Genomic DNA, 16,577 nt, shown 5'->3' with positions numbered 1-16,577 from the left:
CGCCCCAGCACCAACCTCACAGGTGACACTTCACAGCCCCATCCTCCTACTACCCTACCTAAAAGTCAAGATTCCCTGCCCTCTGCCTAGGACCCAGGAGTCCGGGCCTCCACGCCCCTCCTTCCTGGCCCCGGGCATCAGGCCCTGGTGGGCCCAGGCGGGCACCTGTCATAGTGGATGATGAGGCTGATGGTCTCGAAGAGGATGGCGTTCTTGGCGTTGGAGTGCTGCACCTTCTTGGATTTGGGGGGCTCCTGGGCCTTGTTGAGCACAGTCTCCAGACATTCCACCAGCCGCCCCTTCACGGCCGCATCCTCTGGGGAAATGAAGGGGACGCACCTGGCTGAGTGTCCTGCCCGCCTGGCAAACCAGCTGGGGTGGTGGCCATGCCCCAGCTCCTGTCTTCCAAGGGAGGAGCTCGGGGTGCCTCTGACCTTGAGAATTCTGCAGCTCAGGGCCAGGATCTCTGCTCCCTCAACCTCTTCCCAGCCCAGCAGAGGAGGTGAGACAAGGCACCTCTGGAGACACAGGATCTATCCCCAGTCCTGGGCTCTCCTCCTGCTCTGACCCTCTCGGGCAAGAGGTGGCACCCATGTGAGCCTCAGTTTCCTCATCTGCAGCTCTGAGGCTCCTTAGGTTTCTCACTGAGCAAAAGAAGCTCCAGGAACCTTCCCAAGAGATGCCCCCAAACCCAGGCCTTCCCATGGACTGGTGCGAGTGCCGAGCAGCCCCTGACAAAAATGCACCAGCCACCCACCCAAGTGTCCGTTCAGCAAGAGACCGCTGCAGGCACACTCGGTGCCATCCTCTGGGCCTAGAGGCTGGGAGGTCAAAGGAGACAAGGCTCAACCAGGCGCCCCCTCACCCCCCAGAGCTCTCTACCACTGACAGATGCCAGCCAGAAGCTCACAGGAACACCAATCACTACATTTCCCAGCATGTGACGTCTTTTCAAGTGTATATAAGAGCTGTCAAGTATTCCAGCAAAAAATGCTGCCGCAAATCTACAGGAAAATTCACCAGATAGAGGAACAAGCTAAAAGACACCACAAGGCAGCAATGAGGCCAGTCGCCACCATGGGACACATGGCAATGGCATCTCCTGCTTTCTCCAGAAACAGGTGTGGGGGCTAGTCCAGACTACGAGAAACAACAAAGACAGAATCCAATTTAAATCCTGTTTTTGTAAACAGGGCAACTATGTCGCCCAGATTGATCTCAAACTCCTGGGCTCAAGCGATCCTTCTGCCTCAGTCTCCCAAAGTGATAGGATTACAGTGTAAGCCACTAAACCTGGCAGAATCCAATTGAATATGTGATCCTAGACTGTACTGTGATATATATTGTGGGTTTTTTTTGTTTGTTTGTTTTTTTGAGACAGAGTCTCACTCTGTCACCCAAGCTGGAGTGCAGTGGCGCAATCTTGGCTCACTGCAACCTCCGCCTCCCGGGTTCAATCGATCCTCCCATCTCAGCCTCCTGAGTAGCTGGGACTACAGTCATACACCACCACACCTGGCTAATTTTTTGTATTTTTTGTAGAGATGGGGTTTCGCCATGTTGGCCAGACTGGTCTCAAACTCCTGAGCTCAAGTGATCCTCCTGCCTTGGCCTCCCAAATTGCTGGGATTACAGGTATGAGCTGCCATGCCTGGCCCAGAACAACATATTTAAAGGCAAAACATCATGATGTATGTAATTTACTTTTAAATATTTCAGAAGAAAATAAAACAAGAGCATGCATACATGGCAAAATGTGAAGTCTAAGTAATGACATCTCTCTGCTTATGTGGATGTTGGGAAACTTTTCACAATGCATGTGAAAAAAAAATGACTTGGAAACAAATTGGCAGTAGCCCACTACCATTTGCTGAAAAGGAGGTGACACAGGGTTGGTGTGTCCTCAGACCCAGCCTCAGGACAGGGCTGTATCTGCAGTTCCTACACCACAGAGGGTTGGAGTGGGTGAGCTGCCTGCCCTGGGTGTACCACAGAATTACCAACTGGGCCTTCTGGGGTGGACGTGGGCTTAAAGCATGACCTAAGCCCTTCTTGACAGGATGAAAAAGAGGCCCAGAGAAGGAAGACATGTCCCCAGGGTCACACAACAGAATTCATCACTGGCTTCACACAAGTTGGGCCTCTGGTGTCACCTCAATATCATACACTCAGTTATAGAGTGTGCACACACATGCCATGTGCAGAGGGACGTGCACAGACACAATGCATGCTGGCAAGCATTGAGACACGCATACCCAGGCATGCAGACAGGTGTCTACACTCATGTACACACCCACTTGCGTGCACAGACAGGTACACATGTAGATGCACACACTGATACATACACATGTACACACATAGAGGGACACAGAGATACCGTGAACACACTGCCACATACAGACACAGACACACACACACGATGACATCCACATACAGGGGGATGCATGCAGACGTGCATGCACACGGACAGGTATCGACACACACAGATGAACACGCGCACACACGCAGGCATGAACACAGACAGGCATGCACACCCAGAGATTCGGTGGCGTACATCGGCCCTGGCCCCTGGCAGGTACTGGGCATGCTGGCTGAATGGAGGGAACTGGTGCATTAGCACCTACTGTGTGGCAGGCCCTTCAGCACAGGGTCCCAAGAAACTGCTCCATGAAGTCAGTCAGCCAAGGCGACAGAAGCCCAGGGGAGCTCAGTGGCAGAGGGAGGGGTTTATAGCAGAGAGTCTGGGGGCTGACTGCCGCTTACTCAATGCCTAGAACGGTGATGTCTCACCTTCAAGCCTCAGCCTCCCTGTGTGCATATCACACTGGCTGTTCCTCCTTGCCAGCTCTGTTCGGCAGGTGCAGGCGCCCCCCTGCACAGTGCCTGGCTCACTACAGGAGTTTCATACACACTGGCTATTGGGACCGTGAGCGGTAAGGGAAGGTTCCCACCAGACGTGAAAACCCCTAACAGGGCTATGGTAATTCAGACAGCACAGCCTGGAATCACCCACTGACCGGGTGGGTGACCCTGGGCCAGGAGCTCCCTCTCCCAGTCTCAGATTCCTCGTCTATAAAACAGGCGCAGTAACAGCCCCTAGTGACAGGGCTGGAACAAGAGCCCAGGTAGCAGGGACCTCAGCAATGAGGCTGATCGATGATGCTGCACAGGGTGGGCACTGGGCCTCACGCTGCCTGCTTGCCACCCCCACTGCAGCCACATAACAGGGGACAGAGGAACCACCCCAGCTTCAGAGAAATCCTGACCCAGACCCTCCAGTCCCACCTGGTGCGCTGTGGAGCTGGAGGCCCCCAGATGCCAGCAGCAGGCCACCCCGGGTTGGGGAGTGCGCGGCGTTCGTTACCTGGAGGCGGGTAGCACTGCAGCAGCCGCAGGAGCTTCACCGAGAGCCAGGGCGCTGGGACGAAGTAGTAGGTGTAGTCCTGGAGGTCGGTGGAGGCTGAGGAGACAATCTGCGGGGGAAGAGCAAGAAATAGGTTGGGGGCTGGGGTGGGAGGGGCACGTGGGCTCACATGCCAGGGTGGAGCAAATGCTGCCTTCCAAGGGCAGTGCTGTCAGTGTTAACAGTTTTGTTAGTGGGTTTTTTTGTAGAGACAGGGTCTCACTATGTTGCCCAGGCGGGTTCAGAACTCATGGCCTCAAGCAATCCTCCCACCTCAGCCCCCCAATGTCCTAGGGTTACAGGCATGAGCCACCGTGCCCAGCCAATGTGATGGTTTTATGAAGCAGGAATCTGAGGCTCTGGGAAGGGAGCGAGGAAGGGTCAGGCACACAGGATGGGGGCAAAACTAGGACTAAGCCTGGCTGGTTGATCGTTCCAAGTAATGCTGGTGCGCGGTGGGCAGGAAAGGTCTCTGCTGGTTCCCTTCTGTGTGACAGTCCCAGGCCCCCTCCTCACATGGGACGCTCTGAGCCTCCCCTGCCCCAGGTTTCCTCCATCAGAGCACACAGCATGCCGGCTCCCGGAGGCTGTTTCCTATAGTCCCCCTACAAGGCTCAAAGCTACTCAAGGGCAGGGATTGGGTCTGACCCTTTTCTGGGTCCCTAGGCCTAATACAAGGTCAGATAGGAAGAGGTTCAGGGAAGAGGCAGGGAATTAGTGAAAGACTGAAAGATCATGGCTGGGCGCAGTGGCTCACGCCTGTAATCCCAGCACTCTGGGAGACCAAGCGGGGTGGATCACCTGAGATCAGGAGTTCAAGACAAGCCTGACCAACATGGCGAAACCCCATCTCTACTAAAAATACAAAAATTAGTGGCCGGGCGCGGTGGCTCACGCCTGTAATCCCCGCACTTTGGGAGGCCGAGGCGGGCGGATCACAAGGTCAGGAGATCGAGACCACGGTGAAACCCCGTCTCTACTAAAAATACAAAAAATTAGCCGGGCGCGGTTGTGGGCGCCTGTAGTCCCAGCTACTCGGGAGGCTGAGGCAGGAGAATGGCGTGAACCCGGGAGGCGGAGCTTGTAGTGAGCCGAGATCCAGCCACTGCACTCCAGCCTGGGCGACAGAGCGAGACTCCGTCTCAAAAAAAAAAAAAAAAAAAATACAAAAATTAGCTGGGTATGGTGGTGCACGCCTGTAATCCCAGCTACTTGGGAGGCTGAGGCAGGAAAATTCCTTGAACCTGGAAAGCAGACATTGCAGTGAGCCAATATGGCGCCACTGCACTCCAGCCCAGGCAATAGAGTAAAACTCCGTCTCAAATAAAAAAAAAAAGAAAGAAAAAGAAAGATTGGGCCAGGCACGGTGGTTCACACCTGTAATCCCAGCACTTTGGGAGGCCAAGGTGGGCAGATCACCTGAGGTCAGGAGTTTGAGACCAGCCTGACCAACATGGTGAAACCCCATCTTTACTAAAAATACAAAATTAGCCATCGTGGTGGCACATGCCTGTAATCCCAGCTACTTGGGAGTCTGAGGCAGGAGAATTGCGGGAAGCGGAGGTTGCAGTGAGCCAAGATCGTGCCATTGTACTCCAGCCTGGGCAATAAGAGCGAAACTCCATCTCAAAAAAAAAAAAAAGGAAAGATCATGTGACTTTTTTTCCTCATTGCAAACTCCTATTCAACCTTGCAAAGCCCTTCTCCAGGAAGCTCTGGCCCACCTCTGTGCTGGTCTGTGTTCCTGCCTCACTGTCATCCCGGCACACTCCAGCATTCGGACGTGTGATGAATGGATGAAACAGTGACTGAGGCTGAGCACAGCGGCTCACAGCTGTAATCCCAGCACTTTGGGAGGCTGAGGCGGGAGGATCACTTGAAGCCAGGAGTTTGAGACCAGTGTGGACAACAAAGCAAGACTGATCTCTACAAAAAATACAAAAATTAGTGGCCGGGCGCGGTGGCTCACACCTGTAATCCCAGCACTTTGGGAGGCCAAGGCAGGCGGATCACGAGGTCAGGAAATCGACACCATCCTGGCTAACACGGTGAAACCCCGTCTCTACTAAAAATACAAAAAATTACAGGCGAGGTGGCGGGCGCCTGTAGTCCCAGCTACTCGGGAGGCTGAGGCAGGAGAATGGCGTGAACCTGGGAGGCGGAGCTTGCAGTGAGCCAAGAAAGCGCCACTGCAGTTCAGGCTGGGCAACAGAGTGAGACTCCATCTCAAAAAAAAAGGAAAAAAAAAAAAATTAGCCACCTGCAGTCCCAGCTACTCGGGAGGCTGAGGCGAGAGATCGCTTGAGCCTAGGAGCCAGAGGCTGCAGTGAACCATGGTTGCACCACTGCACTCCAGCCTGGGTGACGGTGAGACCCTGTCTGTTAAAAAAACAAAACAAAACCAAACCCTGAGAAAGAAAGAATGAGTAGCTGCGTGAGCTGGTGTGTTCTTCTCTTCGCCTGTGAATCCAGGCCTCTCTACTGCCCAGCAGACATGCATGTGTGCTCCAAGTCTCAACTCAGGGAATCCTTCACCGCCCCCAGGAAGCCTTTGTGGACTCCCAGCCTGGGTTAAGTGCCTCCTATGGGCGCCCTGTCCTACCTCCATTATAGCGCAAGTCACCCCTTTTCTGACAATCGGTGACTGAGTCACCTCCCTGCAAGCAGGACAGGGAGCTCCTTAAGTGCAGAGCTTGGTTTCTGACTCATCTGTGTCCCTGGTGTCACCCCACATGGAGCCTGGCATGCAAGAGGCCTCAGGGGATGTTCCTGGGCAGGACAGGAGCAAAGGTGGGAGAGGGACGCCAGGCAGGAGTGAGGCCGCACGGGAAAGACAGAGGCGGGAGGCAAAGCCAGAAGAGGGAAGGCGGGAGACAGAGAGAGGAGCGGGAGAGGGAGGAGGGCAGGGGGCAGCTCTGGCTCCCAGGGTGCTCGGCCTGCGAGGCCCTGTTCTCAGCACTTTATCCACAGCCCTCTGTGCCTCCAGGCGGGCACTGGTATTAACCCCACTGAACACACGGGGCAGCTGAGGCCAGGGAGGTGAAGCCACTTGTCCGGGGCCACCCAGCCAGGAAGAGGCCGAGCCAGGATGAATCCAGCTCAGAGCCTGAGTTTGTAAACCTTGGGCTGGGCTGCCTCTCAGGGAGAGTGGGGACCTGGGGGGTGTCAGAGGGCACAGGGATGCCAAGGCCACCTCCTGCAGCCAGCATCTAGGCCACACCCACCCGGCTGAGGCGCGACACAGCCAGGGAGATGCACGTCTTGAAGTCGTCTGGGTTCTTCTTGCAGAGACAGGTGATGAGGCTGACAGCAGCCGTGACCACGCCCTGCAGGGGCAGAGGAGAGGCAAGTCAGGCCCTGGGGGAGGCGGGCACCTGAGAGCAGAGGCTCAGGAGCGGGGCAAGGTCAGGCTGTGTGTGCAGTTGGGAGGATGGGGTTTAGGGGTTTGCACACGTGTCACTGTGCGTGCTTCAGGGGTGGGGTGAGGAGGCCACGGGGCCTTGGGCACCCTGACCAGCACTGACCTGGGTGTGTGGGGTATCCCCGGCAGGACCCCAGGCAGCTGGGTAAGGAGCAGTGAAGGGGTGGGACTCCAGAGAGTTGAGACTATGGTGAGTGGGACAGGGGTCAAGGTTTCTGTGCCGGTGGGCAGGTGATGGGCGCTGTTGGGGGAATCTCCGGGTATCAGAAACAGAGAGTGGGATTTTCTAAGGGGCTGGGTGGCTGGTGAGGGGTTTGGGGGGTCACTGGACAGGATCCCTAGCCAGCCAGGTGAGTGTCAGAGATGGGGATGGGAGGGTTTCTGGACACTTGGGCAGGTAATGAGTACCAGGGACACTGGATCATGGTTTCTGGTGCCTGGTGAACGTCAGAGCCAAGTGGGGAGCCCCAGACATCCAGGGGGTCTGGGCTGAAGGAGGAGACCCAGGCATCCAGGGGGTCAGAGCCGAGGGTGTAGCCCAGGCGTCCAGGGGGGGTCAGGGCTGAGGTGGGAGCCCCAGGCAACCAGGGGGGTCAGGGCTGAGGTGGAGCCCCGGGTATCCAGGGGGGTCAGAGCCGAGGGCGTAGCCCCGGGCATCCAGGGGGGTCAGGGCTGAGGTGGAGCCCCGGGCATCCAGGGGGGTCAGGGCTGAGGTGGAGTCCCGGGCATCCAGGGGGGTCAGGGCTGAGGTGGAGCCCCGGGCATCCGGGGGGGTCAGGGCTGAGGTGGAGCCCCGGGCATCCGGGGGGGTCAGGGCTGAGGTGGAGCCCCGGGCATCCGGGGGGGTCAGGGCTGAGGTGGAGCCCCGGGCAACCAGGGGGGGTCAGGGCTGAGGTGGAGCCCCGGGCATCCAGGGGGGGTCAGGGCTGAGGTGGAGCCCCGGGCATCCAGGGGGGTCAGGGCTGAGGTGGAGCCCCGGGCATCCAGGGGGGGTCAGGGCTGAGGTGGAGCCCCGGGCATCCAGGGGGGGTCAGGGCTGAGGTGGAGCCCCGGGCATCCAGGGGGGGTCAGGGCTGAGGTGGAGCCCCGGGCATCCAGGGGGGTCAGGGCTGAGGTGGAGCCCCGGGCATCCAGGAGGCGTGAGGGCAGAGGGCTCACCATGTGCTGGTCATTGAGCAGGTGTACCACGCGTGCCGTCCACTCGCCCATGGGCACCAGGTCAGGCGAGGCCTTGTAGAGTCGCAGGAGGCACAGGGCCGCACTCTGCTTGACGCTGTCCATGCTGTCCCTGTGGGGACACCATGTGGGGCAGGGGAAGCAGTGTCAGTGACCCCAGCACCTCCCCTCCTCTCCTGTTTCTCCCAGGAAGGGTGTGCGAGGCCAGTGAGAGGGACGGACAGCCAGGCTACCGCAGGATCCAATCTGGCGCCGCCCTCATGGCCCACCAGAACTCGGTGTCTTCATCTGCAAAATGACTGCGTCTCAGTAACCTCATGGGGTCCCCGGCAGGGCTCAGGAACATGTCAGGCCTGGCCCTGCACCTTCATTCATTCACCAAGCACCTACTGGGTGCCCATGGGGTACCAGGCAGTGCTGTGGGCGCCGTGGATAGAGTGGCAAACAAAGTGGTCCAAACACTTGTCCTTACATGTCAGACAGCACCACGAAAACACATACATCAAATACTGTAAGGGCTGGGCATGGTGGCTCATGCCTGTAATCCCAGCACTTTGGGAGGCCGAGGGGAGGATCACTTGAGGCCCTAAGTTCAAGACCAGCCTGGACAACAGTGAGACCCAGTCTCTTCAAAAATACAAAAATTAGCTGGCTGTGGTGGCGCAGGCTTGTAATCCTAGCTACTTGGGAGGATGAGGTGGGAGGACTGCTTGAGCCTGGGAGGTCGAGGCTGCAGTGCGCCACGAGTGTGCCACTGCACTCCCTCTAGCTTGGGCAACAGAGTTAGATCTGTCTCTAAATAAATAAAAACATTTAAAATAAACAAAACAGAGTAACTTAATGAGGAAAGACTGAAAATCCTCTGCAACAGAACGTCCCAGGCAGAGTTAGATCTGTCTCTAAATAAATAAAAACATTTAAAATAAACAAAACAGAGTAACTTAATGAGGAAAGACTGAAAATCCTCTGCAACAGAACGTCCCAGGCAGAGGGGACAGCCTGTCCCAGGACCATCAGGAAGGCGGAGCCTGCGCATAGGAGAAGCAGCGAGGAGGCCTGGGGGCTGCGGAGGCCTGCAGGCTGCGGCCTGAGCCATGGGGCAAGAGGCTGCAGATAGGACAGGGAGGGAACATAGGGCCAGACCCTGCAGAGCCTTGTGGGTTGCAGTGAGGACTTGGTTTTTTACCGATTGGGGGATGGAAGCCGCTGTGGGTGGTGAGCAGAGAATCAGCGTGACATTAACGTGACAGCAGGAACAGCTACCCCCAGACCCCTTCGGCCTGTCCAGCACTCCCACAGGTCTCTGGATGGATTCACTCATTTATCTTCTCTCCACAGCAAACTGAAGAAATGGATGTGTTTTTGATAGGTGTTTAAAGTGTCCCTCTGGCTATTGTGAGGGAACAGACTTTGCAAGGCCCTTTTGATTCCAAGGGAACATATTCACAGGTTCTGAGGGTTAGGGTGGCTCACGCCTGTAATCCCAGCACTTTGGGAGGCTCAGGCAGGAGGATCACTTGAGCCCAGGAGTTCGAGACCAGTCTGGGCAACATGGTGAGACCCCCATCTCTACTAGAAATACGAGAATTAGCCAAGCGTGGTGGCGCATGCCTGGAGACCCAGCTATTTGGCAGGCTGAGGTGGGAGGATCGCTTGAGCCTGGGAGGTGAAGGCTGCAGCCTGGGTAGGTGGCAGAGCAAGACCCCGTCTCCAAACAAAAAAAAAAGGGTGGGGATACTTTGCAGATATGATGAAGTTAAGGATCATGAGCTGGAGAGAGGATCCTGGGTGATCCAGGTGGACCCGATGTCATCACAGGGTCCTTATAAGGGAAAGATACAGTTCAGAGTCAGAGAGAGATGATGTGAGGATGGAACAGAGGTCAGGCAGGAGAGAAGATGCCACGCCACTGCCTTTGGGGATGGGGGAAGGGGCCACGAGCCAAGGAAAGCAGGTGGCCTCTAGGAGCTGGAGAAGGCAAGGACATGGCCTCTCCTCTAGGGCCCCCGGAAGGGACCAGCCCTGGCCATGAGATGGATGTTGGACTTCTGACGTCCAGAACTGGTGTTTGACACTGCTGTGCTTGTGGTAATTCATCACAGCAGCCACAGGAAAGCAGTGTAGGCACTTGTACTTGTCTGGCACAGAACCTGGCAGCCAGCGGGCAGCCCATCTCAGAGGGCTGACTCCAGGCCCCAACCGTAACCCAGCTCCCAGCACAGTGAAGAACATGGAGCATGACGTTGTTCTAGAAGAGGATCCCAAGGGAGCACCTTCTGGGGTCAGACACGCCTGCTTGAGGCTGTGACTGTGGGGCGCAGTTTGGGGTAAGCCACTGACCCTCTCTGATGGGCTGTTTCCCCTTCAGGAAAATGAAGAGCCTCGTCAACTTTGGGGACAAAGAAATAAGACTGTGGGCCAGGCATGGTGGCTTATGCCTATAATCCCAACACTTTGGGAGGCTGAGGCAGGTGGATCACTTGAGGCTAGGCGTTTCAGACTGGCCTGGTCAACATGGTGAAACCCCATCTCCACACACACAAAAAAAAAGAAGGCCAGGTGCAGTGGCTCACGCCTATAATCTGAGCACTTTTGGGACACTGAGGCGGTGGATCACCTGAGGTCAGGAGTTTGAGACCAGCCTGGTCAACATGGTGAAACCCCATCTCTTCTAAAAATACAAAAATTAGCAGGGTGTGGTGGCGTGTGCCTGTAATCCCAGCTACTTGGGAGGCTGGGGCAAGAGAATCGCTTGAGGTTGCAGTGAGCCGAGATCGCACCACTGCACTCCAGCCTGGGCAACAGAGCGAGACTCTGTCTCAAAAAAAAAAGAAAAGAAAAAAGAAGAAAAAAAAGAAATGAGACTGTGTGGTGCATGGCCATAGCCTTGAGTAAGGAGGCACCGGGAGCTGTCAAGACCGGCCCAGTCATGGCCTATCAGTAAAGGCTTTCCCAGAAAACACCCAACAGACGGCAAAGGACATGGGGAGAAGTCCTCAGGGCAGACCTGCACGAGTCAAAGGCCTGTGGCAACATGTCTCACTGGATGTGCAGCCACCCAGCAGCTGGCTCCTGCCATCAGCCAGGCAGATACCTGCCCAGCTGACACCTGTTGCCACAGCCTCCCAAAGTGCTGGGAACCCTCGTGTGCTGCAGCTGGGGGCGGACACAGGGACAGGCCCTCTGGAAAGGCTCTGGGCTCCCTCTGTCCAGAAAGGCCACCGCTGTGTGTGAAGTAGACCAAGACCAACAGTGCTGCCCCCAGACGCCCACCCTACAGGAACGTTCACAGCCCAGTGATCAAGTTAGAACCAGAAACCAGCAAGAAGCCTGTCCACAGATGATGCTCCATTTATGACAGCACTTTTCCCATCTCAGTCATGGCAGGCATCTACCCAGCCCTGATTCCTGGCCACTCTCCCATCGCTGCCACGGCGCGCGTCTCCCGAGCCCTGACTCGGGGCCACTTTCCCATCGCTGCCACGGCGCGCGTCTCCGGAGCCCTGACTCGGGGCCACTTTCCCATCGCTGCCACGGCGCGCGTGTCCCGAGCCCTGACTGACTCGGGGCCACTTTCCCATCGCTGCCACGGCGCGCGTGTCCCGAGCCACAGCGCATCTCCCGAGCCCTCACTCCGGGCCACTTTCCCATCGCGCCAAGGCGCGCATCTCCCGAGCCACAGCGCATCTCCCGAGCCCTGACTCCAGGCCACTTTCCCATCTCTGTCATGGCGCACATCTCCCGAGCCCTGACTCGGGGCCACTTTCCCATCGCTGCGATGGCGCGCATCTCCCGAGCCACAGCGCATCTCCCGAGCCACAGCGCATCTCCCGAGCCCTCACTCCAGGCCACTTTCCCATCGCTGTGATGGCGCGCATCTCCCGAGCCACAGCGCATCTCCCGAGCCCTCACTCCAGGCCACTTTCCCATCGCTGTGATGGCGCGCATCTCCCGAGCCACAGCGCATCTTCCGAGCCACAGCGCACTTTCCCATCCTGTGATGGCGCCCTCACCACAGCGCATCTCCCGAGCCCTCACTCCAGGCCACTTTCCCATCGCTGTGATGGCGCGCATCTCCCGAGCCACAGCGCATCTTCCGAGTCCTGACTCCGGGCCAAGCTCTGCTCTAAGCACTTCCACACAGCTCGCTCACTCTCCACCACAGCCCTCTAAGGACGCGGATTCTATCATCTCTATTTACAGATAAGGAGACCACACAAAGGAATAAGAGCTATTTATCAACTTGCTTAAGTGGAATAAGGGTTGTGGTGCTACTTAGGAACAGGTTAAACTACACAATATCAAGCTGCATACCCAGGCATAAAAAATAAAACCACCAAATCAGGCACAGTGGCTCATGCCTGTAATCCCAGCACTTTGAGAAGCCGAGGCCATGGAGGTTCACTTGAGCTCAGGAGTTCAAGACCAGCCTGGGTAATATAGTGAGACCTCCTTTCTATAAAAAGTTCAAAAATTAGCCAGGCGTGGTGGCTTGTGCCTGCAGTCCAGGCTACTGGAGTGGCTGACGTGGGAGGATCACCTGAGCCTGGGAGGTCAGGGCTGCAGTGAGCTATGATCATGCCACTGCACTCCAGCCTGGGCAGCAGAGCAATACTCTATCTCCGGCAAATCATGGATATGCACCACAATGTGGATGAACCTGAAAAACATCTTGTTGAGTGGAAGAAGCCAGACACAGAAGGCCACTGTGCGGTTCCATTTCTACGAAATGTCCACATTAGGCAAATCCGTGACAGAAAGCAGACTGGTGGCAGCCGGGGGCTGGGGGGAAGAGGGAATGGGGATGGACCGCTAATGGGTACGGGGTCCCTTTTTTTGGAGCCATGAATGTTCTGCAATTAGGTGGTAGTGGTGGTTGCACAGCATCATGAATATACGAGAAACCACTGAACTGAGCACCTTCAAATTGTTAAAATGGCTGGGCACGGTGGCTCATGCCTATAATCCTAGCACTTTGGGAGGCTGAGGCAGGCGCATCAATAGAGGTCAGGGGTTTGAGACCAGTCTGGCCAACATGGTGAAACCTTGTCTCTACTAAAAAACAAAAAACAAACAAAAAAAAACAAAAATTAGCCAGGTGTGGTGGTGCGCACCTGTAATCCCAGCTACTCAGAAGGCTGAGACAAGAGAATTGCTCGAACTCGGGAGGAAGAGGTTGCAGTGAGCCAAGATTGCACCACTGCACTCCAGCCTGGGTGACAGACAGAGACTCTGTCTTGGAAAAAAAAAAAAAAAAAAAAGGGCCTAGCTGGGAGTGGTAGCTCACACTTGTAATTCCAACACTTTGGCAGGCTGAGGCAGGAAGATTGCTTGAGCTCAGGAGTTCAAGACCAGCCTGGGCAACATAGCAAAACTCTGTCTCTACAAAAAAAAAAAAATACAAAAATTAGCCAGGCGTGGTGGTGCACGCCTGTAATCACAGCTACTTGGGGGGCTGAGGTGGGAGGATTGCTTGAGCCCAGGAGTCGGAGGTTGCAGTGAGCCAAGACTGTGCCACCACACTCCAACCTGGACAACGGGGCAAGACCATCTCCAAAAAAAATAAAAAGTAAAAAAAAAAGTCTACCTACAAAATAAAGTTCCTCCGTGCCCCAGTCACTGTCGAGGCCAAGTTTCCAGTGTGGAGGGGGCAGCCTGGAGTCAGATAGCCCCACCCTGGCCCCTTGACCCTGGCAGGGCACCACCCCTCGACATCCACTCCAGGGACAGTGTCACCTGCACCCACACATGTTGGCCACGCTGGCCTCCCTCTCCGTCCTCAAAGTGCCCAGTCCCTCCCTCTTCAGGGTGGCTTGTAACCTGTCTCCCCCAAGCTGATGCCGACTGCCTGTCCTTGTCCTAAAGAAACTGCTGGCAGCAGGCTGGGCGCGGTGGCTCACGCCTGTAATCCCAGCACTTTGGGAGGTGGAGGCGGGCAGATCATGAGGTTAGGAGTTTGAGACCATCCTTGCCAACATGGTGAAACCCCGTCTCTACTAAAATACAAAAAAATTAGCCGGATGCGGTGGTGCATGCCTGTAATCCAGCTACTCGGGAGGCTGAGGCAAGGGAATCGCTTGAACCCGGGAGGCAGAGTTTGCAGTGAGCTGAGATCGCGCTATTGCACTCCAGCCTGGCAATAGAGCAAGACTCCCATCTCAAAAAAAAAAAGAAACTGCTGGCAGCATTCGCGACTGGCCACTCCCTCCTCCATCAAAGTTCTCAGCGTTCTGAGTCATGGCCTGATCCTGATTTTCCTCCCACACCCCATCACGCCTCCCATCCCCCCTGCCAGCAGAGTGTTAACACACTGGGCTGCACTGGGACCACTCAAGGGCCCAGCTTTTGTGGATTCCCGGTTAACATCTGCCCTCAAGGGCTTCACTGCTTAACTGCTATAACTGCCATCGATCCCCATGCTGTCAGATACAATAGCCCCCAGCCACGTGTGGCGACTGAGCACTGGGACTGCTGCGAATCCAAACTGAGAGACACCAAAACGCCGCATTCCAAAGACTTAGCACCAAACATGGATGTCAAATCAAATAGCTCATGAATAATTTTTATGCTGATTCAGTGTCAAAGTGATAACATTTTGGGTGGATCAGGTTAAACTGAACTATTACACGCTAGAAAAGAGAAAATACCTATGTGGCTTGCATTTTATATATATTTTTATATATATGCTTTTTTTATTTTCAGACAGGGTCTCACTGTCACCCAGGCACGATCACAGCTCACTGCAGCCCAGGCCTCCTCACTGTACCCTGGGCCTCTTGAGCCCAAGCAATCCTCCCATCTCAGTCACTCAAGTAGCTGGGATTACAGGCACACATTTTTGTATTTTGCCTTTTTTTTTTTTTTCTATTGAGATGGAGTCTCGCTCTGTCACCCAGGCTGGAGTGCAGTGGTGCAATCTTGGCTTACTGCAACCTCTGCCCGCTGGGTTTAAGTGATTCTCCTGACTCAGCCTCCTGAGTAGCTGGAACTACAGGTGTGCACCACTGCACCCTGCTAATTTTTTTTTGAGATGGAGTCTCACTCTGTCACCCAGGCTGGAGTGCAGTGGCGTGATCTCCACTCACAGAAAGCTCCGCCTCCTGGGTTCAAGCAATTCTCCTGCCTAAGCCTCCTGAGTAGCTGGGATTACAGGTGCTCACCACCACACTTAATTTTTGTATTTTTAATAGAGACGGGGTTTCACCATGTTGGGCAAGCTGTTCTCGAACTCCTGACCTCAAATGATCTGCCCGCCTCAGCCTCCCCAGTTGCTGGGATTACAGGTATGAGCCATCGTGCCGCGCCTGTATTTTGCATTATATTTTTATTGGACGGTGCTGATCTCTCTCAGAGATCTCTCCCTCCTGCTCTGACTCCCTGCAATGCAGCTTCTTCCGCAGAGTCCTACTCAGATGTCTAATACACATCTCAAATTCAGCATGACCAAACCACACTCAGGTTCTGCCCTCTCTGACCCATTTTCCTGTAGCCTTCGTCACACTGCTGCAAGGTCTGACACCATTCACTCACCTACTAAATGTCCCCACCTCATCCTAGCACAGCACATATAATCCATCGACTCTACTCCCGAAACATGCCCTTCTCATAACCACATGACCGCCACAGCCCTGGTCCAAGCCACCACAAGCTCTGACCTGGACCTGGTGATGGATGCCTGGCTGGTCTTATTGCCCCACAGTCACCCCTTACAGTCTGTACTTCTGCTTATGATTTCCTGGGCTATTTGAATCTGGGGATCATCCTCTTTCATTCATTCTGGAATAGTTTCAACCATTATCTCTCTTCGAACACTGCCTCTGTCACAATTTCTCCCTACAACTCTAAACGGCATTCTGTTAGATGTTCTCTGTCTTCCATGAGTCTCAGTCTCTTTCCTAAAATCCCCATTGCTTTGTTTCTTTGGGATGCATTTTGATGTCTTTCTTCAGTTCTACTGCCTGGTCACTAATTCTGGCTTTGGCTGTGTCTACTCTGCTAACTAAAGTGGACACTTAATTTTTATTTTTTTAAATATTTGTTTGTTTGTTTTTTTAGACAGGGTCTTGCTCTGTCGCCCAGGTTAGAGTGCAGTGATGGGATCACAGCTCACTGCAGCCTCATCCTCCCAGGCTCAAGCAATCCTCCTGCCTCAGCCTCCCGGATGGACTACCCAGGCACACGGCACCCCACCTGGCTAATATTTTAGGTTTTGTGGCAATAGGGTCTCACTATGTTGCTGATCTTGAACTTCTGGCCTCAAGTGATCGTCCCGCCTCAGCCTCCCAAAGTGCCTGGATTATAGGTGTGAGCCACTACTACTGTGCCTGGCAATTTTTGACTATTTCAATTATATTTTCAAATCTGCTTAAACTTTACTCATATTTTAAAATGCTTCTGTTATTTATTGAAACATATGAAATATACTTATTTTACATGCTGTATAATTCCAATTCCAAAGTTATTTTCTGTTTTCTTTTTTTTTTTTTTTTTTTTTTTTTGAGACAGAGTCTTGCTCTGTCACCCAGGCTGCAGTGCAGTGGCACGATCTCGGCTCATTGCAACCTCCGCCTCCCAAGT

At 54.8% G+C, this 16,577-nt stretch overlaps 2 protein-coding genes across 4 annotated transcripts in view; both read right to left on the bottom strand.

Annotated features, from left to right (window-relative positions):
• AP2A1 (adaptor related protein complex 2 subunit alpha 1) overlaps positions 1–16,577 on the bottom strand; it is a 42,593-nt gene that overhangs the window by 8,136 nt on the left and 17,880 nt on the right. For all 3 annotated transcript variants that reach the window (XM_050771451.1, XM_050771452.1, XM_050771454.1), the window contains exons 5-8: positions 7,983–8,112; positions 6,628–6,729; positions 3,365–3,473; positions 166–316 (exon numbers count right to left, since the gene is read on the bottom strand). In XM_050771451.1, coding sequence (XP_050627408.1) covers positions 166–316; positions 3,365–3,473; positions 6,628–6,729; positions 7,983–8,112 — 492 coding nt within the window. The remainder of the gene's footprint in view (positions 1–165; positions 317–3,364; positions 3,474–6,627; positions 6,730–7,982; positions 8,113–16,577) is intronic.
• MED25 (mediator complex subunit 25) overlaps positions 1–16,577 on the bottom strand; it is a 74,377-nt gene that overhangs the window by 40,643 nt on the left and 17,157 nt on the right. The gene's annotated exons all lie outside the window — the stretch shown is intronic.

Source organism: Macaca thibetana, chromosome 19 (assembly GCF_024542745.1).
Source record: "Macaca thibetana thibetana isolate TM-01 chromosome 19, ASM2454274v1, whole genome shotgun sequence".
Taxonomy (NCBI): Eukaryota; Metazoa; Chordata; class Mammalia; order Primates; family Cercopithecidae; genus Macaca; species Macaca thibetana.
The sequence above is the reverse complement of the archived record's forward strand: the minus strand, read 5'-3'. Positions and strand labels throughout refer to the sequence as shown.